Genomic DNA, 23262 nt, shown 5'->3' on the forward strand with positions numbered 1-23262 from the left:
CATAAAACAAAAAGACTGTATATGTTAGACAATTATTAACCTTTGCCACCTCAAAAATAGAGATGGCAATAAAATGGAACAAGTTAAACGATAAGTAAAATATTAAACATAAAGACCTGTTCCTGCAGGAATAAGACGACCTAAAATAACATTTTCTTTAAGTCCAGTTAACCAATCAATTTGACCTTCGACAGCAGCACGCGTTAAAACACGTTTAGTTTCCTGGAAACTTGCAGCTGCGATAAAACTCTCTGCAGCTAAAGATGCACGAGTAATACCAAGTAAAATTGGACGATATTGTACTGGATTTGATCCTTTCTTTGCTTCAAAATGTTCTACACGACGTAAATCAATTACGTCACCAGGTAATAAATTTGTTTCACCTGGATCAGTAATTAAAACATAAGTAGTCATTTGACGAACAATAATTTCAATATGTTTATCAGAAATAAACACACCTTGTGATCCATATACTGCTTGGACTTCATTCACTAACATACGACGAATTTCTTGAAGACTACGACGGCAGCCCTCACGTAAACCATATGTCTTTGAATAAAATAAGAAAAGTGTTGCTAATTGTGCATGCATACTGGAAGCAATTTTCTCGACAGGTTCTCGAGCTTCTAATAATTCATCAACTTTTGGTAACCCTTGAACAATATCACCAGCATCCGATTCAAATGAAAGAAGTGTCCCAAAAGAAACATCTTTTTGTATTAATTGACCCTGGTCCACTAATAATGATGACCCACTTGACATTGCATATGAGTAGACACGACGTAAAATAATTGATGTTTCATCAATATGAATTACTTGTCCGCCATAAGGTGTTCGAATCCCTGGCATTAATTCATCACCAACACGTAAATATTGACCAAGCACGACTAAACATTTTTCACCTGAACGCTTAAATCCATGCTGATTTTGTTTTGTAATAGCAAGACCTGGCAGACGAATTTCACCCTCTAATCCATAGTAAAAATTCAAATTTTTATTAGCTGCAGTTAAAGTACCGTTTTGTGTTGAATAAACTTCCATTGGAAGTTGGTACTCTAAAGAATTTTGTGAGATTGGCGAACCAGTAGTTATAAGATTACTTGCTAATGGAAAACGATTTGGCTTTTCGTGTCTAGATTTAATACTTAGACTAGTAGATAGCAAACGTTTACAAACTTCTTGCCAATTTAAGAAATGATCACCATTATTAGCGTTTATTACTCTAGTTTGTACTAAATCTTGTACTGGTCCTGTTTGACAAATTTGTGAAGCATCTTTATATGGCTGTACTAGTGAAACTGATGCATTAAAATTTACAGATTCATTTTTATGCGAATTTGTACTAATTAATAAATCATTAGCAATATCTAGGGGAATATTAATATTCGTATTACGGACTAACGACTTATTTGTACTAACTCTAAAACATGACTTTCCAAGTTTAATTCGTAAACTAGAATCTTTTAAACCTTTTTTTCGAATACTTCGTAAACAACTATTACGCCAAAGTCCAAAAGTTTTATGGGCAAAAACATTTAAACAAGCTGACTTAAGAGCCTGCTTACTCTTAGAAGAAGAAGTAGGAGAAATAAGTGAAATTTGATAATTACCAGTGGTTTTAACCAGATTCACATTATATTCCACTGGTACAGTAAAGCCAGTTGTTGGATAATTTGAAAGTTTCCAAAGTCTAGTTACTGATTTATGCTCAGAATTTAATGTCACAATATTTAAATCTGAGTTCTGATTCGATACATCATAAGCAAACCCAAATTTATTGTGAGCTGTAAACCAATTTACCAACTTAGAATTAATTGAAATATCAAGTACTAAAGAAGATCCAAATAATTTACGGTCACTTGGAATAAGTTCAGTATAACCATCGAATTTTGATAACGTTTCTGCAGTTAAAAAATTAATATTAGTATAAACCGGCAGTTCCAATTTCTGTCGATTTTTAGCAAAAAGTTGAGATGGAGTTAACTTCATTTTTAAACCAACAAGTTGATCAATTTGTGCAAATGCTTGCTGTTGTTGTTTATAAACTGTTTTATATGAAGCAAAAGGTGTAACTTTTAGACGTGAAGAAAGACCTTGATATTTTAATAATTTTTCTGCTGCTGCTTGATATGAATCACTAGGAGGACTATTTAAACCATTCTGATCAACAATTGGTTTAAAAGTAAACGGTTGAAATGTTTTATGGAAATAATCTCCACGGTAATTTAAATTATTACGTAATAATAAGCCAGAAAGAATCCAAATAAAACCATAACCAGCAAAAACTTTTGGTACTTGATTTACTGATTTGTTTGATAAAGCTCTACTACTCTGTCGACTACGTATAAAAGCAGTATTTTTATTGTAATAAATCTGACCCGTATCAGGCGCAAGAAGTTGCTTTTCAACAACTTTCATATCACCAGATGTTTCCGGTAATTGTGAATCGGCATCAATACGTGACAACTCAGCAACACTTTGATGAAACATTACATATTGACCAGGATAAACAAATAGAAGTGTAAATGCTGGAAATTGAAGAATTACTGATTTGGATCGCTCAGGTCGCGTAATTTTAATCGACACAGGCACAACCGTTAAAAATGCAGGTTCCCCAAATCGTGTTGTAACTTTTCGACCACGTGGTGTACCACTATAAGAAATAACTCCAGAATAAGGTGCATAGACTTTTTCTGTGGCTTCACCTGCGAATACCCCACCAGTGTGGAATGTACGCATTGTGAGTTGTGTTCCAGGCTCTCCAATTGACTGAGCTGCAAGTACACCAACAGCTTCACCTAATTGGACTAATCGATGTTTCGACAAATCCCAACCATAACAAAGCTGACAAACAGAATTTAAACGACATGTTAATGCAGAACGAACTACAACTTTAGGTAATTTAATTAGTTGAGCTGCAAGTGCAGGTGAAATTTCTGTATTTTTACGAGCTAAATATTTTCCAGTTTGTTCATCAACTACGGGCTGTAATAAAACACGACCCATAATATTAGCATATTCATTTTTATCAGAAGGTATTACTTCAAGACCTTCAGTTGTTTCACAATCTACTTGTTGAATAATTACACTCTGAGCAACATCTACTAAACGACGTGTTAAATACCCTGAATTGGCTGTACGTAAAGCTGTATCAACTAACCCTTTTCGTGCACCATAACATGAAATCATATACTCTGTTACAGTTAAACCTTCACGGAAATTACGACGAATTGGAAAGTCTAAAACTTGTCCTTGTTGATCAGCCATAAGACCACGCATTCCAACAAGTTGACGTACTTGTGAAATATTTCCACGTGCTCCAGAAAAGGCCATCATATATACAGGGTTAAAAATATCAGTTTCACGGAAGTGAGCAATTACTTCATTTTTTAATGTATCGTTTGTAGTGTTCCAAATATCCAGAGCTTTTTCTAAACGCTCTACCGCTGTAATCTGTCCACGGGTATAACGTAGATCATTATCTAAAATATCTTTTTCTGCATTTTTCAAAAATACAGATTTTACTGGTGGAATACGTAAATCATCAATACCTAATGAAATACCCGCCAGTGTAGCGGAATGAAATCCTAGTGTTTTTAAATGGTCGACAAAACGGGTAGCTTTTTGCGTTCCGTAATTAAGTAAAACCCATTTAATTAAACGTTTCATTTCACTTTTATCAACCGTTCGGTTACAAAAAAAGGTTTTCATAAATGAGAGAATTCAAAATTAGTCGTCCAGGAGTTGTACGAAGATAGAATGTCGATAAAGACATACGATGCATTTGTGATACATGTCCAAAAACAGGTTCCACCGATGTTTCTGATGGGACTGCAAGTTGTAATGTTGATTGCATTGGCAATGAATAAATCGGCCAAGATTCAGTTACAACAGCATCATAAATTAATGTGTTATGACCATTTGCTTGTACTCGGCCTTCAACCGGTAAAGAATTTTGACAATCAGAAGGGGCCTCAGCTTTTACCCAAACTAAATCATGAAGTTGTAATGCCCCTAATGAATAACGTTGAAGTACACGATCAAATGTTTCAAATACTTTAAACGTTGGCTTTATTACTTCTTTAAGTACACGTACTTGATTAGTTTGTGAACTTGGCTTAATTTGTCGTCGGGTTGTTAAATAGTAAAATCCAAGAATCATATCTTGACTTGGAAGGATACTTGGTTCACCCGTAGCAGGAGAAAGCCAGTTATGAGTAGCTAACATTAATAAACGTGCTTCAGCTCTAGCTTCTAATGATAATGGAATATGAACAGCCATTTGGTCACCATCAAAATCGGCATTAAAAGCAGGACATACTAAAGGGTGTAATTGAATTGCACGTCCAGAAAGTAAAATTGGTTCAAATGCCTGAATCCCTAGACGGTGTAATGTCGGTGCACGGTTTAATAATAATGGGTGAGCATATACAACATGTTCAAGAATATCCCAAACTTTTTGAGTACGTTTCTGAATTAAATTCTTAGCTGCACGAATATTACGAACAACACCGTGCTCAAGTAATGCTTGAATAATAAAGGGATGGAATAACTCTAAAGCCATTTCACGTGGTAAACCACATTGGTGTAATCGTAATTTAGGTCCAACTACAATAACTGAACGTCCTGAATAATCAACACGTTTTCCTAATAAATTTTGTCTAAAGCGACCATGTTTACCTTCAATAATTGCCGTTAATGATTTAAAAACAGTCTTATTCGGGCGTTGGGCAGGTTTTTCAAGACGTCCATTATCAATAATGGCATCAGCGGCTTCTTGCAAGAGACAAAGATCATGTCGGATAAGTAGATCTGGTAAAAATTCAGCATCAAATAAATTACAAAATTTATCAAAACGAATCTTTCGGTAAATTAACCGACGATATAAATCATTTAAATCAGAAGCAGCAAAACGACCACTTGCCATTTGAATCATTGGTCGTAAATCTGGTGGTAAAACCGGAAAAACAGAAACAATCATCCATTCTGGACGTAATTGTTTACGCGCTAATAAACGAACATAATGTAAACGTTTTGCTAATTTTTTAATCTTTGCATTTAATCCACGATTACGCTGACCTTGACGCGTTAATTTTAAATTACGTAAATGTTTAATATTTTCTTCTTGTTCTTCTTCTGTCGGTTCCCAACCTGGATTTAAATCTGAAACTTGATCCATACCAAAACGATCTAACTCATCAAAAGTAGTTTCAATATACTTTTTACGAGATTTCGAATGATATGTCTTCACTTTTTGACGTAAACGTGTGCTAAGCATACGCTCCATAAAAGGTAAGTCTAATTGACTAAGAAGTGCATGAGCAGCTTCCGCACCACAGTTTTCTGTTGTTCGTGGTTCTAAAGGTAAACCATATTTTGTTTTTTGATGCTCCCCATGTGTCCAAGCATCAATATTCCATACAGCTTCAATATCTAATTCATCTTTGCTAATTTCCCCCATCCCAAGTTCAAAACTTGATTTTTGAGGCATATGGCCTAAACCTGTATGAATAGCTTCCCATTCATCAATATACCATTCGGTTCCACCATGTAAAAAATAGTTCATTACACCAGCTGAAGATGGTGTATAGGAATCAAAGTGAAGTAACTCATCCGTTTGCCCAGCACTAATATTTAACAATACTGATAAAATATTTGGCGTATTACGGAAATACCATAAATGCGCAACAGGTTTACGTAAACGAATACAACCCATACGATAGCGACGAACTTTTGAATCGGTTGGTTCCACTCCACAGGTCGGGCAAACATAACCTGCTGAGTCATCATTTGCTATAAAAGTAGTACCTTCATCAAGAGGAATAACTCCTGGCTTTTGTAATGGTTTACGACGTCGTGTTTTTCCACATGAACATTCATTATTTACAATTGATCCAAAAATACGTTCACAAAATAAACCATCACGCTCAGGTTTAAATGTTCGATAATTAATGGTGTCAGCTTTTGTAATCTCCCCAACAAGTTGGTTATTCGGGAGTACACGCAACGACCACCGTTCAATCTCTTTAGGGGACGCGACTTGGATTTGAATATAATCAATATCGTGACTCATAATAATTTAAGTTGGATAGATAAAAAAATTATCTGATTCATATACAAAAATTTGTATAGATATAACAGATTTTGAAAGGTTGTCCATTTCTTTAGAAATGTTCACTTTTAATTAGAAGGAATTTGAGAGAGACTAATATCAAGACAAAGACCACGTAATTCACATACTAATACTTTAAATGATTCAGGAACACCCGGTTTTGGCAGTAAATTTCCACGAATAATCGACATAAAAGCAAGATTACGACCACGCATATCGTCGGACTTAATTGTTAATAATTCTTGTAATGTATATGCTGCACCAAATCCTTCAAGTGCCCAAACTTCCATTTCTCCTAAACGTTGCCCACCATGTTTTGAACGACCACCTAATGGTTGCTGCGTCACAAGTGAATAAGGCCCAGTTGAACGAGCATGAATTTTATCGTCTACTAAGTGAACTAATTTTAAGATATATGGATACCCTACAGTAACAGGTTGGTCAAATGGGTAACCTGTTCGACCATCAAATAAAATACTTTTCCCTGGTGATTCAGGACGGAATACCCATTTTTGATTTGTTGCACAACGAGCTTTATATAATTGCTGATAAACAAATCCACGGGATACTTCATCACCATGCATTTCATCAAATGGTAAAACTTTATAATTTTGCTCTAAAGTATGAGCTGCTAACCCAAGAAGACATTCAAAAATTTGACCCACATTCATACGAGAAGGTACACCTAATGGATTTAAGACCATATCTACAGGTGTTCCATTTTGTAAGAATGGCATATCTTGACGAGGTAAAATATTTGAAATGATTCCCTTGTTTCCATGGCGACCTGCAATTTTATCACCAACTTGAACTTTACGCTTTTGTACTAAGAAAATATGTACCGAACCAACAGATTCATATGAATCTAATTCTTCGTTATATTTAGTTTTTTCAAATAATGTTCGACATTCTAATACGCGACCTGTCACCCCACTTGGGACCACCAATGGAGTATCTTTTACATCACGTGTAGCTCCTCCAAAAATAGCACGAAGTAAACGACCTTCTGGAGTATTCTCAGATTCTTGTTGTGGAGAAACTTTTCCAACAAGAATATCACCTGGTTCAACCCATGTTCCAACTTTAATAACCCCAAATTCATCAAGATGGGTATTCTTTTCAACTTTAGAAGTGATATATTCTTGACCATCACGTGTACGAGAAGTCGAAATATCATAACGTTCAATATGAACAGATGTAAAAACATCATCAAACACTAAACGTTCACTTACTAAAACAGCATCCTCAAAGTTATATCCTTCCCATGGCATATAAGCCACAAGGAGATTCTTTCCAAGGGCTAACTCGCCAGCCACTGTCGATGCAGTATCAGCTAAACATTCACCAGCATGAACCCAAGTATTTGGTACAACACTTGGACGTTGATGCATACATGTATCTTGGTTTGAGCGTTGATATGTTGTAAGTGAAATTGTTTCACGTTTAAAAGTAGGTTCATTTACAAATTGACTCACTGATGATTTTTCAGTTAATACATCAATACGTTGTGCATCTGCATATAAGACATATCCACTCTTACGAATACGTGCAACTGCTCCCGAATCATGTGTAACACGAGCTTCTAATCCAGTTCCAACAAAAGCCCGTTGTGGTGTTAAAAGAGAAACAGCTTGGCGTTGCATATTTGAACCCATTAATGCACGGTTTGCATCATCATGCTCCAAAAATGGGATTAATGCTGTAGCAATTGACATAAATTGAATTGGACATAATCCTAAGAAAGTAATTTCATTTGGATCAGTTTCAATAAATTCACGACGTGTACGAGCGGGAACACGAGCTGCTGTCATTTGTGTATCCGCTGCAGCAACAATCACTTTATCCTCATACGAAGCATTCAATAAGAAAAAACCATCATCCTGATTAGATTTTTCTGATTCCATAAGAATATATGGACTTTCTAAAAAGCCATCAGAATTTACACGTGCATATGTCGCAATAGAACCTACTAATCCAGCATTTTTCCCTTCGGGCGTTTCAATTGGACAAATACGACCATAATAACTTGGGTGAATACCACGAACAATTAGACCTGCACGATCACGGTGTAAACCGCCAGGTCCTAATGAACTTAAACGGCGTTTATGGGTAATTTCTGCTAATGGATTTGTCTGATCCATAAACTGTGATAATTGGTTTGACCCAAAAAATTCTTTGAAAACAGATCCAACAATTTGTGTTCGGATAAGTGATGGAAGAGCAACACCTAAACGTTTTTGTCGTAATAGTGTTTCATCACTAATACGTGTATGTACACTACGCTCTAAACGATTTAATCCTAATCGAAACTGTGTTTGAATTAACTCTCCAGCTAAACGCGCACGACGGTTTTTTAAATGATCAATGTCATCTAAAAATTGAGTTTCTCCATTACTTACACGAAGAAGATAATCTACACCTGCAAGAACATCCTCTGGCATTAAAGTTAAAGAAGGAAGATTATGACGCATACGTAATTTACGATTAATACGTTTACGGCCAACCTCACTTAAGCTATAACGTCGCGCATGAAAAAAATGAGTAAATAAAAACTTCTTTGCTTTTAAAACACTTCCAGCACGATGTGGAAACATTAATGCAGTCATCATAACCATGGCATCTTCACAAGATTGTGGCTTTAAAAGAGATTCAGTAAATACTAATGCATTTGGATCACTTACAACTGCACAAACTTGTTTAAAATTAAAACCAAGTGCTGCTAATAGAAGGGTAACAGGTAATTTACGTAAATTATCAATACACGCATACACTTCAGGATTACGTGGTACTGTTTCAAGACGAAGCCACGAACCATAAGAAGATAAAAAACTTACTAAATGTGAACGACGATTCTTTTGATCAAACTGTGCTTTAATATATACCCCTGGACAACGCACAATTTGGTGAACAATGACACGCGGTGATCCATTAATAATAAATGTTCCATGCTCGGTCATTAATGGAAGATCACAAAAGGTTACTGGTAACACACAACTCACATCTAAACTTTGCGAAGAAATATGAACAGGTACCACAAGCTGACTACTATATGTTTCCATATTATGAATTGCCTCTTGTGGTGTATAACTTGGTGCCTTTAAATAAAAATCTTGAGCTAAAAAAGATACAGAAATATAACGGTTCGTCGGTTGTCGGATACTTGTTCCTAACGAATTTCCAATAATGGGAGAAACAAATTCAAGTTCGCGACGAATCCCAGTCTCTAAAAAAAGACGAAAACTTTTCCGTTGTGCATCAAGAAAATCAGGGATGGCCACTTTTTGACGAAACAAAATCATATAGATATGAATAAATGATTGATTATAAATCGAGAAATTTATTTTAATACTAGTTGAAAATAACTAGGTCTAAAATGTAGAGTTGATAAACAGACCAAAATGTTGTAATCTATAAAGTATAAAACTGAGTTACAAAAAAATGGCGGTGTAGCCAAGTGGTAAGGCAGAGGACTGCAAATCCTTTATCCCCCAGTTCGAATCTGGGCACCGCCTAAAAAAATAGATATAAATAGTTAAATTTCTTCTAATTCAGAAGAAAAAATAAGTATTAATCAATACCCTCTAAGACAATTTAGAGGTTTATTATTGATAATAATTGTCGTAAATATTAAAAAATTAAGTCTTTGTTACATGTTACGGAGGCCTACAATTGTCCAAAAAAATATTTATAAGTGCTGCTTCTTTTCAGCCCTGACACAGTTCAAAATCTTTTTCCGACAAAAGTAGGACTACTTTAAGTATATTTTTTTGTGGATATAAAAGCAAGTGCTTTATTCACACAGAAAAATAAGTATTTATAATATCTGCATATATTTGGATTGAAAACCAATAGAAACTTGGAAAACAATCACAAATATAAAAACAGAATTATAAAAATGGTAGGACTGGAATTACTCAAGAATTGTTGATACTACACCTGCACCAACAGTACGTCCACCTTCACGAATTGCAAAACGCATTCCGTTTTCAATTGCAATTGGCTGAATAAGCTCTACAATCATTTTTACACGGTCACCAGGCATTACCATAGTTGCCTCATCACCATCATCAGTTTTGAATGATTCAATTTTTCCTGTTACGTCAGTTGTACGAACATAGAATTGAGGACGGTACCCTGGGAAGAATGGAGTGTGTCGTCCACCCTCTTCTTTTGTAAGAACGTATACTTGAGATTCAAATTTTGTGTGTGGCTTAATTGTCCCTGTTTTTGCAAGTACCATTCCACGCTCAATATCATCTTTTTGCACTCCACGAAGAAGTACTCCAACGTTATCTCCCGCTACACTTTCATCAAGAGTCTTTTGGAACATCTCAAGACCTGTAACAGTTACTTCACGTGTATCACCAAGACCTACGATCTCTACTACATCTCCAACTTTAACTGTTCCACGCTCAACACGTCCAGTTGCTACTGTACCACGACCAGTAATTGAGAATACATCTTCAACAGCCATAAGGAATGTCTTTTCTGTATCACGCTCAGGTGTAGGAATGTACTGGTCTACCTGATCCATTAAGTTGTAAATTTTATCTACCCACTTGTTGTCACCAGCAGCAATAGCTGAGTTTTCTGTTAATGCTTCTAATGCAAGAAGTGCAGATCCAGCTACTACTGGAATATCATCACCAGGGAATTCGTAGCTGCTAAGTGTATCACGTACTTCAAGCTCTACGAGCTCAAGAAGTTCATCATCATCAACTTGATCTTCTTTGTTAAGGAACACAACCATGTTAGGTACTCCAACTTGCTTCGCAAGAAGGATGTGCTCTTTAGTTTGTGGCATTGGTCCGTCAGCACCTGATACTACAAGAATTGCACCATCCATTTGTGCAGCACCTGTAATCATGTTCTTAACATAGTCAGCGTGACCTGGACAGTCTACGTGTGCATAGTGACGAGTTTCTGTTTCATACTCTACGTGTGCAGTGTTAATAGTAATTCCACGTGCTTTTTCTTCCGGAGCTGAGTCAATATCAGCATATCCTTTACCACCTTGCTTTCCACCACGTGCAGACATTGCCATAGTAATTGCTGCAGTAAGAGTTGTCTTTCCGTGGTCAACGTGACCAATTGTTCCAATGTTTACGTGTGGTTTTGTACGTTCAAACTTTTCGCGTGCCATAATTTAAAATAAGTTAAAATCAATTTGATTTTGGCTAAAAATTATTCAGATTTCTATAATTAGAATCGGAAATGTGCAAAAGCCTTATTTGCTTCTGCCATACGGTGAGTATCTTCACGCTTACGGATAGCCCCACCTGTATTATTTGCTGCATCCATAATTTCTGCAGCGAGCTTTACTACCATACTACGTCCAGAACGTGCACGTGCAGCAACAAGAAGCCAACGAAGAGCAAGAGCTGTTCCACGATCAGATTTAACTTCAAGTGGTACTTGAAGTACAGCTCCACCTACACGACGAGATTTTACTTCAACTTTTGGTGTAATGTTTAAAACAGCCTGACGAAGTACCTCAAGTGGATCTTGTGATGTTGTTTCTGAAATATGAGTCATTGCTTCGTAAAAAATACGGTATGCAACACTTTTTTTACCTTTCTTTAAAAGGTGGCTTACTAAAAGACTTACTAAGCGGCTTTGATATACTGGATCCGGCGCAACCGGACGCTTTTTTGCAACTTTTCTACGAGACATAAGGTCAATTAAACGTTTAAATATTAACTAGAAGAAAAACGAAAAAGATACTATTTATCCTTTTGGACGTTTTACTCCATACTTTGAACGGCCTTGTAAACGACCTTTTACACCTGCTGTATCAAGTGAACCACGAACGATATGATAACGTACTCCTGGTAAGTCTTTTACACGACCACCACGTACTAATACTACAGAGTGTTCTTGAAGGTTGTGTCCAATTCCTGGAATATATGCTGTTACTTCGATCCCAGTTGTTAAACGAACACGGGCTACTTTACGAAGTGCAGAGTTTGGTTTTTTTGGTGTTGTTGTATAAACACGTGTACAAATACCACGGCGTTGCGGACATGATTGTAACGCTGGTGATTTTGTCTTCTTTTCGATTTTCATTCGCTGTGAGCGAATTAACTGTTGAATCGTTGGCATAACTAAAATTATTCTTTATAAAGAAATTGTAAAAATCCTAAAATACGAGCTTGCTTCACTGCTTTAGCAAGTTGACGTTGCTGTTTTGCAGTTACACCCGTTAAACGGCGTGGTAAAATTTTACCTTGTTCCGTAATAAAACGACGGAGAAGATCAACATTTTTGTAATTAATGATCTCGCCAGCGTTAATTGGAGACGTGCGTTGACGTGAAAAATTCATAGATAAATTAAACTAAAAAATAAACAATTGTATTTTTTAATACTTATATAAATAATTTATTTCAAACTTTAAAGAAATTGAAATAAATGAATAACAGTTTTTCTGCATTCGAAGATATAACTATAAGAAAAATACAAGCACAAGGAACACTTTGCCTACTTACACAAAACAAATAAGCAGATATGTGCAAGGAACATCCTTTATATGTACTACTCAACAAGCAAAACTCTAATATAATTAAAGCTTTTGCATTAAATTGAAGCATATATATCACGGAATTGCAAGAAGGATTCTAAGAACAAACAAATAAACGTATATTATGCTGAAAAATAATACAACAAAGTACAATATATTTGAAAAACTTTTGAATCTTTAAAACTTATATATTATATACCCCCAAGGGAATTCGAATCCCTGTTACTTCCGTGAAAGGGAAATGTCCTAGGCCTCTAGACGATGGGGGCAAATGGAAAAGACCACTATTATTCCTTATTATAAAACGGGGCTTTTACAAATGTCAATTAATTTTTTCTGTTTAAAGAAAAACAAATTTTTTGTGGAAAAAAACTAACTAATTAACTTGTCTTAGAGAGGACTCGAACCTCCACGCATAAAGCACTAGCTCCTAAGGCTAGCGTGTCTACCATTCCACCACTAAGACTCAAGGCAGTATAAAGATATATATTTTAAGTATACCTTAACGACCTGTTGTTTGTAACCAGTTTTGGGCTTCACTATAATTTAATGGAGCTAAGCGAATTGCTTCTTTCCAATATTCAGCAGCTTTTCCAAATAATGTTTCTGAATCAGGAATATTTCCTGCTTCAAGGGCTTGCTCACCTCGATAATGATAAATTACAGCAATATTGTTTAAAGCTTGTGGAAGTGCTGGATTTCGATCAAGAGCTTGATAATAATACTCAAGTGCTTTTGTATGCTCTCCATTACTTGTATGAATTAAACCAATATTATAAAAAATATAGCTACGGTCATACGGATCAACTTCTAAACGCATAGCCTGATAGTAATTTTGTAATGCTTCCGCATACTCCCCTTCGGCTTGTGCAGACATGCCATCACGGTAATAAACAAAAGCTTCTTTTTCATTACGAGTTGTAGGCAACACCTTTAATAAAATATCAGCGACAACAGTAAAGGTCTTATCAATAAAGTTATCGTTTCGTTGAGAACGTGGCATAAATCGTAAAAATCTATATATTAAACTGAATAAAATTCAGCAGTAATACTATTATTGTATATTAATAGTATAGCTCTAGAAGAAAGAAATACAAAATGTAATCTGCTAATAAAACTATATAAAATATTCTCTTAGAATTTTGAGATTTTAAGGAATAGAAAGATACTATTAAAATACTACTATAATATAGTAATATATTACTACAAGAATAAAAAAATCATTAGTAAAATTTAGGAGAGAGTATAATGGCTCGATACCGTGGACCACGCGTAAAAATTGTACGACGACTTGGAGAACTTCCGGGATTAACAACAAAAGTACCAAACCGTACATATGGACCAGGACAACATGGTCAAGCTACTTCAACAGGAAAACTCACACAATTCCGTGTACGTTTACAAGAAAAACAAAAATTACGTTATAATTACGGAATTTCTGAAAAACAACTCTTAACATATGTGCGTCGTGCACGTCGTGCAAAAGGACCAACAGGAGAAGTATTACTTCAAATGTTAGAAATGCGTTTAGATAGTATTGTCTACCGCCTTGGATTTGCTCCAACAATTCGTGCAGCACGTCAATATGTTTCACATGGTTTAATCACTGTAAATGGACAAACAGTAAATATCCCAAGTTATAACTGTTTACCAGGTGAGACAATTGCAAGTACATCTAACCCAGTAGTTGAAAACTGTAAAACATTCGGTGGAGCAGTTCCATCACATTTAACAGTGGATACAGCAAAAACAACAGGAAAAATCCAACGTGTAATTACACGTTCGCAAATTGCATTAACAGTAAATGAACTCCTTATTATTGAGTTCTATTCACGTAAAGGATAAATTTTATTTTCTTTATTTCAACAAAAGATTGTTTCTTCAATTTATGAACTATAGGTTGGAGATGCTATATTTTTCATGGTATAATACAAATAGAATAAATCTTCTTTTTATGTAAGAAAACTATATGGAAGCTAGTCTTTAATTTTGCTTCCATATAGTTAAGTTTATTTAATCCTCATGCTCCTCAAATGGGTCACGAAGATCTTTTGATGGTGGACCAAAACCAATGTAGATTGAGTAGCCTGTCACACTAATCAATAAACACCAAAGAAAAACGGCGTAAAAAAATGCTGGAGTTTCCATAATTAGGTTGAACGTTAAATTTTGATATAGTTTAAAGTAGAAAGTAAAAAAACACAAATGAATGTAAGAAATTTATTAATATGAGCAACGAAACTAAACTTGCTGGAACAGGAAAAGTAACAGCTTTAGGAACAGCATTACGCCCACTTAACTCTGAGTACGGGAAAGTAGCACCAGGATGGGGAACAACAGTAGTAATGGCAGTATTCATTGGATTATTTGCTGTTTTCCTCGTAATTCTCCTTGAAATTTACAACCGTTCATTACTTCTTGATGAAGTTGAAATGAGCTGGCTTTCAAGTACTGGATACTAAACACAAACTTTACCTGAACTGACACAATCTTACTTTAAGTAATTGGTCACATATCACGGTGTCACAATATTGTGACACCAAAATAATACATATCCATTTCGGATAGGATTCGAACCTACACAGAACAACTTAGAAGGTTGTTGCCCATCCCTTAGGCGACCGAAACATAATATAAAGAAAAATGAGTACTCATAGTTCACGAGTTTAAAATATTGAATATTAAAATACAAGCCCCCTGTCGGAATTGAACCGACGACCCTCGCATTACAAATACGATGCTCTAGCCGCTGAGCTAAGGAGGCATTTTTGTAAGAGTATAAAAGATTTACCTCAGAGATGCAAGTAGCATTATTTAAATACCATGCAAAAGAATCATTAGACAAACTCAGATACATATGTTATATTCTGAATAATAATGAGGGTAAATCCAATACTAATTATTTGATATAACCTTAGTTGTTTTACTAAACATTCTATTCCTCAGTAGCTCAGTGGTAGAGCGATCGGCTGTTAACCGATTGGTCACAGGTTCAAATCCTGTCTGGGGAGAACAAACTTAAGGTTAACTCAATTAAATAAATATTTGCATGTAATTATATTTTGATTTAGTATTTAAATAAATATACATATAGTATATATTTAATAATACGATAATTCATCAATAAGACTGGTAAGGGAACAAAAATTTGTCTCAAAAATACCAAATAAAATAAGTAATACAAAAGATAAACAAATGAATAACAAACAAACCTTATATTTGAAACAAAGAATACAAATATTTTATACAACCAAGTTTTTTAAAATAACGCGACTAGATATTCTAATTTTTTCAATTTAACTCCAATTAATTAAATTTTACTTAAATAGATAATTTGTCTTATGACGCTACAAAATACTAATAATAAATATTCAAATTCACAAGAAAAATCGTTAAATGAAGTGTTAAATATAAATAATCCACCCAAACCAAATACTGAAGCACTTGAACTGTTTTTTTTATACATGGAAGATGACTTAGCTCCGTTAGAAGTTCCATTTGTACCTCGTAAAGAACAAGAGACAAGTAAACTTGCATTAAATTTCCGCACATCACCAAAAAAGTTCAAACGTTATAAATCAGCTTCTAAGTATAGAAACTATTGTAACACTATTAAAAGTACCTACCCAAAGATCTGGCAGGACTTCCGTGTTACATATACAAATTTAGATTCATTAAATCCAACATTTGTTAATTCAGAGGAAAGTCCGATTCCTCAATCAGTTAAATTATCATTATTGAATATTGGTTATACGACAGAAATGGGAGTAATTGCAACTCAATACATCGGACGTACTTTAGCAAAACCAGTAAGCTATATAACATGGAGAATAGGTGCACCAGTAGTACTCTTTTGTGGAACTACAATTACAACCGTAGTTAGAATCTGTGCATATATTCGATATCAAGTTATTAACCCTTTATTTGGACCTATTTTACTCCCATTATTTGGAGATGAATGGACTCAAGGACGGGCTGCATTAGAGCAATGGTTAGAGAAGGAACGTAACCTATTGGGTCGTTATCGTGGGAATACTTATATTTCAGCGTTTATAAATCGTTGTCAATATTTTCTTGGATACTTTATTGCTCACCAATTCTATTTTTTTGACCAATTTATTAAGAGTAGTTTTACAATTCGACGTGCAATTCAATCAGGACTTCCAATTAGTATTTTAGGTTTTATTGCTTATAAAAATACTCAATCACCAAAAAAAGTACCAAACCAAGCTATAGCTACAATTGCTAGTAGCTTAAATAGCCATGAATTTGATCAACCCCGTCTTAGTACTCATCTCGAATTTGACGATGAATTTGGAATGCTTCCAAAAAATGAACTTTACCGTACAGGAGATGGATTTTTATTTGGACGAATTGAATATGCTATGCGTGAATTTAGTGGGGGAGAATATGTAAACGCCCCAAAAACGCAATTAGAAAATATTATTCACCCTCGTGAACTTAGCCGTATTAGTCAAGAAGAGTCAAGTAGTACTGCAAAACATAATATTGGCTTTTGTGGGGACGATAAGGCCACTGAGAAATTTTTTGGTGACGAGGATATTCACATTAACCATGCGCCCACTCATAAAATTGGACTTTATCAATGGGATCCAGAAGAAGCCGATGCCATTCAATTAATTCAAGATGAAGAAGGTCAACTTACTTCTGAATTCGAATTTGGTCCTCAACCAATGCATGGCTATCAAAAGTTACAAAAAAATGATAATAAAATACTAAAAAATTACGTACGATACCAAACTCGCCGTACGAATCGAGAATATCGTGAGGCAATTAAAAAAGAGGAAAATAAAAAACCATTTTTTCTACTAAACAAACGCAAGGAAATTTTACGTCCTACTATTAAAAAATCTTATGAAAAACTAGATAAAAAAGTTCGAAAATTATATGAAATGTATAGACCTACTGATTTAGTAGAAAAAAGTGAAAATAAAACACAAACAATCAATACATATAATAAGGATCAATTAGTATTATTAGATTCTCCAACCTATAACTCTTCTTGGGACCAACAATATACAGAATCCTATAATCGAAATATTGGTATGGATCAAATTATGTTGGATCCAGAAATTAATCCATTGCAATATAAACCAGAACAGCGACCACAACGCTTAATATTTTCGCCATTTGGAATGGAATCACGCTTTTGCTCTGCATTTGATATCAGTGTGAATCAGCCAGAAAATGTAAAACCTACTATTGATAAAAAAACAACAACTCTTTTTCACTATTGCTTCGGAAACATGAGCGATATTACAGAAGCTTTTGAAGCTAGTCCATTTAACGCCGGTAGTGATATGCGATTTTGGTACCAAAAATTCTTAGTAGCAGAAACTGATATTAGTGCCAAATATCCATTTCTTTTTCAACCAAATGAAGAAGAAAATGAAAATAGAGAGGATGATAGTGAGGAGCTATCCAATGAACTTCCAGATGTAGCCGTTGAAGGACAAGGGCTTATTGAACAGAGTTTAATGGATAAACTTGAAAGAGTAGCCTCTAACAAAATTAAACCTGATCAACTAAGTAATGAGAGTGATCTTATTGATGAAGATGTGGAAGTCGAAGAAGGTAAGTTTGACGAAAATCAATTTGAAGAAGAGGAAAATGGTTTCATTGAAGAAACTGAAGACCTGAATACTAGTCATAATCAAACTTTCGACGATGATGATAATATTGAGGATTTCACTGGATTTGAATACTTCCAGGATAAAACGGAAAAAGAAAATCCACACCAAACCCAACCATTATGGTTTCGCGAAGGAAATCTTTTCCTTAATCAATATGAAAGTAATCCGTGGAATTTAAATCCTTGGCAATTAATGGGGTATATCATTACATCACATATTATTTTTGCAGGTTTAGTTGAAACATGCTTAAAATTAGAAAGTGAGGGAGTACGTATTCAACTTGTTCACGCACCGATTGTACACCGTACAATTGAACACATCGCACGAATGCCAGAAGCTGTTCCTATGAGCCAATATGTTGGCGAAACAATTCGCACAGTTTCTGTACGTAAACTTTTATTAGCATTTCAAGCAAAACGTGGGGTTCAATTATATGGACAAGGATTCTTCGGTCAGCTGTGGATTACAGGAATTCAACCATTACTATCAACAGAAACAATTCGTTCACTTCGTAACTTAACAGCACCGATTAATGACAAGTTTGTAACCCGAAACTCACGTCTACGTCTTGGCGAATCATTACTCCCAGAAAAAGGAGCAAATAGACCACAAAATTTACCTCACAAATTAGGACTTCCTGACTCACTAACACCTGAGATTAAAGGAAGATATTTCCACTTTGATAAGGTGACTAATAAACTAGAAAATTATATTGGTCCAACAATCAGTAATGGAAAACCAATTACACCAGCTCTTTTAACAAAACGTCAAAAAACAGTTAATCGTTTAGGTGGTGAAAAGATGATTATGAAAGGTCTTGAATTCGGGCTACGAGTACAAGATGAAATTAATAATTTCCCATTACTCCCATTAATCATACCTGGACCTTACCGCATGAATCGTTTACCAAAAGGAATGATTCTCCTTGGCGACTCTGGAAATGGACGTGCTTATTTTGTTCGTACTCTTGCAACGGAGGCTAGACTTCCTTTACTAATTACAGAAAGTAATAGATATCTTCACCCTAAATTTGGGCTTGTTCGATTAAAAACTCTTTTTAGACGTGCACGAGATAAAGCTCCAAGTATCCTTTTCATTAGTGATCTGGACTTTATGACTCGACACCGTGAACGTTACCCAAGTTTTGGTTCAGTTCGAGCAACTACCCACTTACTGATGGCTATGGATGGGTTTTCGAGTGGAGAGACACATACAATGTCAGAACGAAATATCTTTGTAATGGGAAGTATGGAAACAACAGCAATGATGGATGATGCATGTCTCCGATCAGGACGTTTTGAATGGGTATTACGTTTTTATTACCCGCCAGTAAAGGAACGTCAACAAATGTTAAAAGTACATAGCAAAAATTCTATTGTAAATACAACATTAGGTGTAGATTGGGAATATTATGCAAAAATGACATATGGATTTAGTTGTTTAGATATTCGTTCTCTTATTAATACATCAGCAATGTATGCTTTAAAAACTTATTCAACTGTGCATACGAGTGATACTGTTGCCTATGCATTAGGGTGTGTAAATCATATGCATGATTTAAATGGGGCTACTTTTATTGAACCTGTAACACTCGGCTTCTTTGAACAATCAGACTTTGCTCGACGACGTGACCAAGCAACACAATATGCACCATTTTTTACAAAAACCGGTCATGTACCAATGTATAAAAAATTAACAAACTTATTCCGTCTATTAGCTGAAACGGAAGGAGAAACATTAAAGAAACGTTGGAACAATTCAATTCTTGAACAAGAGAAAATTGTAAACTATAAAGCAAACTCACCAGTTGGAATTGAAGAAGGTCTTATTTGTTTCCTTTGTGAAGGCCTTTTCCTTTATAACACGCAAAAAGCAATTGGGTCATATCCAGTTGTAACTTTTAATACATATTGTTCACCAGTATTCGAAAAAACACAGGCTTTTGTAAAGACGCATATGTCACGATATGCAATGGAACGTTGCTTAACACCTCAATTATTTATTACAGCATTTGATGTTTGGCGTCATAAACATCCAACAGAATGGAAACCAACAGGTCGTCTCAGCGAGACATCAATTTCAACACGTAGTCAAACAACAGCAATGTGGCGTAGTACACGATTTAAAGAGTCTTATTCAATTATTGGAGGACTCACTGAATTAGAACATGAATTCCTTTTTGGGGTTTCCCCAATCGCAAATAAAATTAAAAATCGTATGAGTTTTATTGGAACAAAAGGTATTGAATCATATTCTCGTGATTCAGCTGTTTTTGGAACTTTTGAAACAAATAGTGATCTTTCATTTAAATGCCGTAAAGATACAACATCACGTCGTGTAGACCAATTTTCATCTGAATTACTTGGACGATTCCAAAAACACCGTCGTTCAGATAAAACGAAATTACAAAAAGTTTTATAATAAACTATTAAAACTATGTAAAATTTTTATGAAAACTTCATATCTACTATTTTTGGAAAAAGGAGCTTAGCTTTTTTTTCTAATATTTGACATATTTTTTTGCATTTATTAGGTGCAACGATATAATATAAACGAGTCTCGTGCAGATAGGTTAAATTTTAACTTAATGTACGGGCTTTTACAGAAATGTTGAAGGAGTACCATATGTCAGGTTCTACAGGAGAGCGTCCTTTCGGTGACATCATTACAAGTATCCGTTACTGGGTGATTCACAGCGTTACAATTCCATCTTTATTTATTGCAGGATGGCTTTTTGTAAGTACTGGATTAGCATACGACGTGTTTGGAACACCGCGTCCAAACGAATACTTTACAGACGAACGTCAAACGCTTCCTTTAGTGTCAGATCGCTACGGCGCACTTGCACAAATGGAAGAACTCGTTCCTTAAAGTAATCTTAGATAGGAAAACACAGGAGCCTTCATGTTTCTCTCGAGTCTGTATCCGAGAGATCATTAAGGAACACATGTGCATATCTTATGTACATGTATGTATATTTATTCGACCTGTTACACAGGTATATTTTTATTATGTCGATTAAAACATATCCAATTTTTACATTCCGTTGGCTTGCAGTGCATGCATTAGCTGTTCCAGTGGTATTTTTCCTTGGTTCTATTACAGCAATGCAGTTTATTCAACGTTAAGAGGAGAGTTGTATGACAAATCCAAATCCAAACAAGCAAACTGTTGAGTTAAACCGTACAAGTCTTTACTGGGGTTTACTTCTCATTTTTGTGCTTGCGGTTCTTTTTTCAAGCTATATTTTTAACTAAACACATTTGTAGGGGAAAGATCTATGTCAAACACGACAACAGGACGAATTCCATTATGGTTCGTAGGAACAGTAGCTGGACTTGCAGCTCTTGGTCTTTTAGCAATTTTATTTTATGGTTCATATACTGGGCTCGGATCATCACTTTAATCCCAACCCATCAATGTTGCAAAACTAAAACGCAACAGCTCAAACTATAGGGCGAGGTTTAAATTCGCCCTTTGGCTTGAATCTCTCATTGATTCAGTCAATGAAAGCCTTTGCCCAGCTATTTTTATGCGGGCGTGAGTGCTTCTTTAAAATTTTGTTATGAAAAAAATGGCTAACTGTGAAATTTGTCAGAGAAGACTTTATATAAATATATAAATAACTAATGACAAAAACTAATAAATAGATGAGAGAATTTAATCTTCACTATTTTATATTCACCCAATTGGGTATTAGATTAAAACAAATTTTATGAGTAAAGTTTATAATTGGTTTAACGAGCGTCTTGAAATTCAAGCGATTGCAGACGATGTAACAAGTAAGTATGTACCACCACATGTAAACATTTTCTACTGTTTAGGTGGAATTACACTTACATGTTTCCTTGTACAGGTAGCAACAGGATTCGCTATGACATTCTACTACCGTCCAACAGTAACAGAGGCATTTGCATCAGTACAATACATTATGACTGATGTAAACTTCGGATGGCTTATTCGTTCAGTACACCGTTGGTCTGCAAGTATGATGGTATTAATGATGGTTCTTCACGTATTCCGTGTATACCTTACAGGTGGATTTAAAAAGCCACGTGAGCTTACATGGGTAACTGGAGTAATCCTTTCAGTAATTACTGTATCTTTCGGAGTAACTGGATACTCACTTCCATGGGACCAAGTTGGATACTGGGCTGTTAAAATTGTAACAGGTGTACCTGATGCAATCCCAGTAATTGGTTCATTTGTTGTAGAACTTCTTCGTGGAAGTGTAGGAGTTGGACAACCAACACTTACTCGTTTCTACAGTTTACACACATTTGTACTTCCACTTCTTGCGGCAGTATTTATGCTTATGCACTTCCTTATGATTCGTAAGCAAGGGATCTCTGGACCTCTTTAATAAGCAAAAAATCTCATTTGTATTTTAGATAAAATACAATAGAAAAAATATTTGCGTAGGGTTTTTCCTACGCAAATATATACTAACAATAAAAGAGACTTGTATTCTATCCATAAACACAGTACTATTCTTTTATAGCAGGGGGTCAGTAACTCAGTGGTAGAGTATTCGGCTTTTAACCGATTAGCCGTGGGTTCGAATCCCACCTGACCCAAAATATCGAGTGCATCTAAACAAAAATGGCACAAATATGATATACTAGCCTATACGATAACCAAGTATAATACTTGATTTTGTCGTTTAATCCCTAAATGTTTTTTCCTGTTATTACTTTTTGCTATGTCACACGCAGTAAAAATTTACGATACATGTATCGGATGTACACAATGTGTACGTGCTTGTCCTACTGATGTACTTGAAATGGTACCTTGGGATGGATGTAAAGCAGGTCAGATTGCTTCTGCACCACGTACCGAAGATTGTGTTGGATGCAAGCGTTGCGAAGCAGCGTGTCCAACTGACTTCTTAAGTGTACGTGTATACCTTGGTTCAGAAACAACACGTAGTATGGGACTCGCATACTAATCTTATTTGTGGTTCAAAATTGAACCACAA

At 35.2% G+C, this 23262-nt stretch overlaps 7 non-coding genes across 7 annotated transcripts, besides 17 other annotated features; 3 read left to right on the forward strand and 4 right to left on the reverse strand.

Annotated features, from left to right (window-relative positions):
- Positions 1-102: 102 nt before the first annotated feature.
- Positions 103-3711, reverse strand: an mRNA.
- Positions 3692-6073, reverse strand: an mRNA.
- Positions 6074-6180: 107 nt separating this feature from the next.
- Positions 6181-9411, reverse strand: an mRNA.
- Positions 9412-9552: 141 nt separating this feature from the next.
- trnC lies at positions 9553-9624 on the forward strand. The gene has a single exon. It is a non-coding gene; the product is annotated as a tRNA-Cys (tRNA).
- A 398-nt stretch (positions 9625-10022) lies between these two features.
- Positions 10023-11255, reverse strand: an mRNA.
- A 59-nt stretch (positions 11256-11314) lies between these two features.
- Positions 11315-11785, reverse strand: an mRNA.
- Positions 11786-11839: 54 nt separating this feature from the next.
- Positions 11840-12214, reverse strand: an mRNA.
- An 8-nt stretch (positions 12215-12222) lies between these two features.
- Positions 12223-12435, reverse strand: an mRNA.
- A 391-nt stretch (positions 12436-12826) lies between these two features.
- trnE lies at positions 12827-12899 on the reverse strand. Its single transcript has one exon. It is a non-coding gene; the product is annotated as a tRNA-Glu (tRNA).
- Positions 12900-13016: 117 nt separating this feature from the next.
- On the reverse strand, positions 13017-13096 carry trnL3. The gene has a single exon. It is a non-coding gene; the product is annotated as a tRNA-Leu (tRNA).
- A 36-nt stretch (positions 13097-13132) lies between these two features.
- Positions 13133-13633, reverse strand: an mRNA.
- A 245-nt stretch (positions 13634-13878) lies between these two features.
- Positions 13879-14475, forward strand: an mRNA.
- Positions 14476-14643: 168 nt separating this feature from the next.
- Positions 14644-14778, reverse strand: an mRNA.
- Positions 14779-14858: 80 nt separating this feature from the next.
- Positions 14859-15092, forward strand: an mRNA.
- Positions 15093-15186: 94 nt separating this feature from the next.
- trnR2 lies at positions 15187-15258 on the reverse strand. Its single transcript has one exon. It is a non-coding gene; the product is annotated as a tRNA-Arg (tRNA).
- A 63-nt stretch (positions 15259-15321) lies between these two features.
- On the reverse strand, positions 15322-15394 carry trnT. The gene has a single exon. It is a non-coding gene; the product is annotated as a tRNA-Thr (tRNA).
- A 175-nt stretch (positions 15395-15569) lies between these two features.
- Positions 15570-15641, forward strand: trnN. The gene has a single exon. It is a non-coding gene; the product is annotated as a tRNA-Asn (tRNA).
- Positions 15642-20891: 5250 nt separating this feature from the next.
- Positions 20892-21155, forward strand: an mRNA.
- An 89-nt stretch (positions 21156-21244) lies between these two features.
- Positions 21245-21412, forward strand: an mRNA.
- Positions 21413-21424: 12 nt separating this feature from the next.
- Positions 21425-21541, forward strand: an mRNA.
- A 23-nt stretch (positions 21542-21564) lies between these two features.
- Positions 21565-21690, forward strand: an mRNA.
- A 309-nt stretch (positions 21691-21999) lies between these two features.
- Positions 22000-22647, forward strand: an mRNA.
- A 142-nt stretch (positions 22648-22789) lies between these two features.
- Positions 22790-22861, forward strand: trnK. The gene has a single exon. It is a non-coding gene; the product is annotated as a tRNA-Lys (tRNA).
- A 125-nt stretch (positions 22862-22986) lies between these two features.
- Positions 22987-23232, forward strand: an mRNA.
- The last annotated feature ends 30 nt before the right edge of the window (positions 23233-23262 follow it).

The sequence above is a fragment of the chloroplast genome of Micromonas sp., assembly GCF_000090985.2.
Source record: "Micromonas sp. RCC299 chloroplast, complete genome".
Classification (NCBI taxonomy): Eukaryota; Viridiplantae; Chlorophyta; class Mamiellophyceae; order Mamiellales; family Mamiellaceae; genus Micromonas; species Micromonas commoda.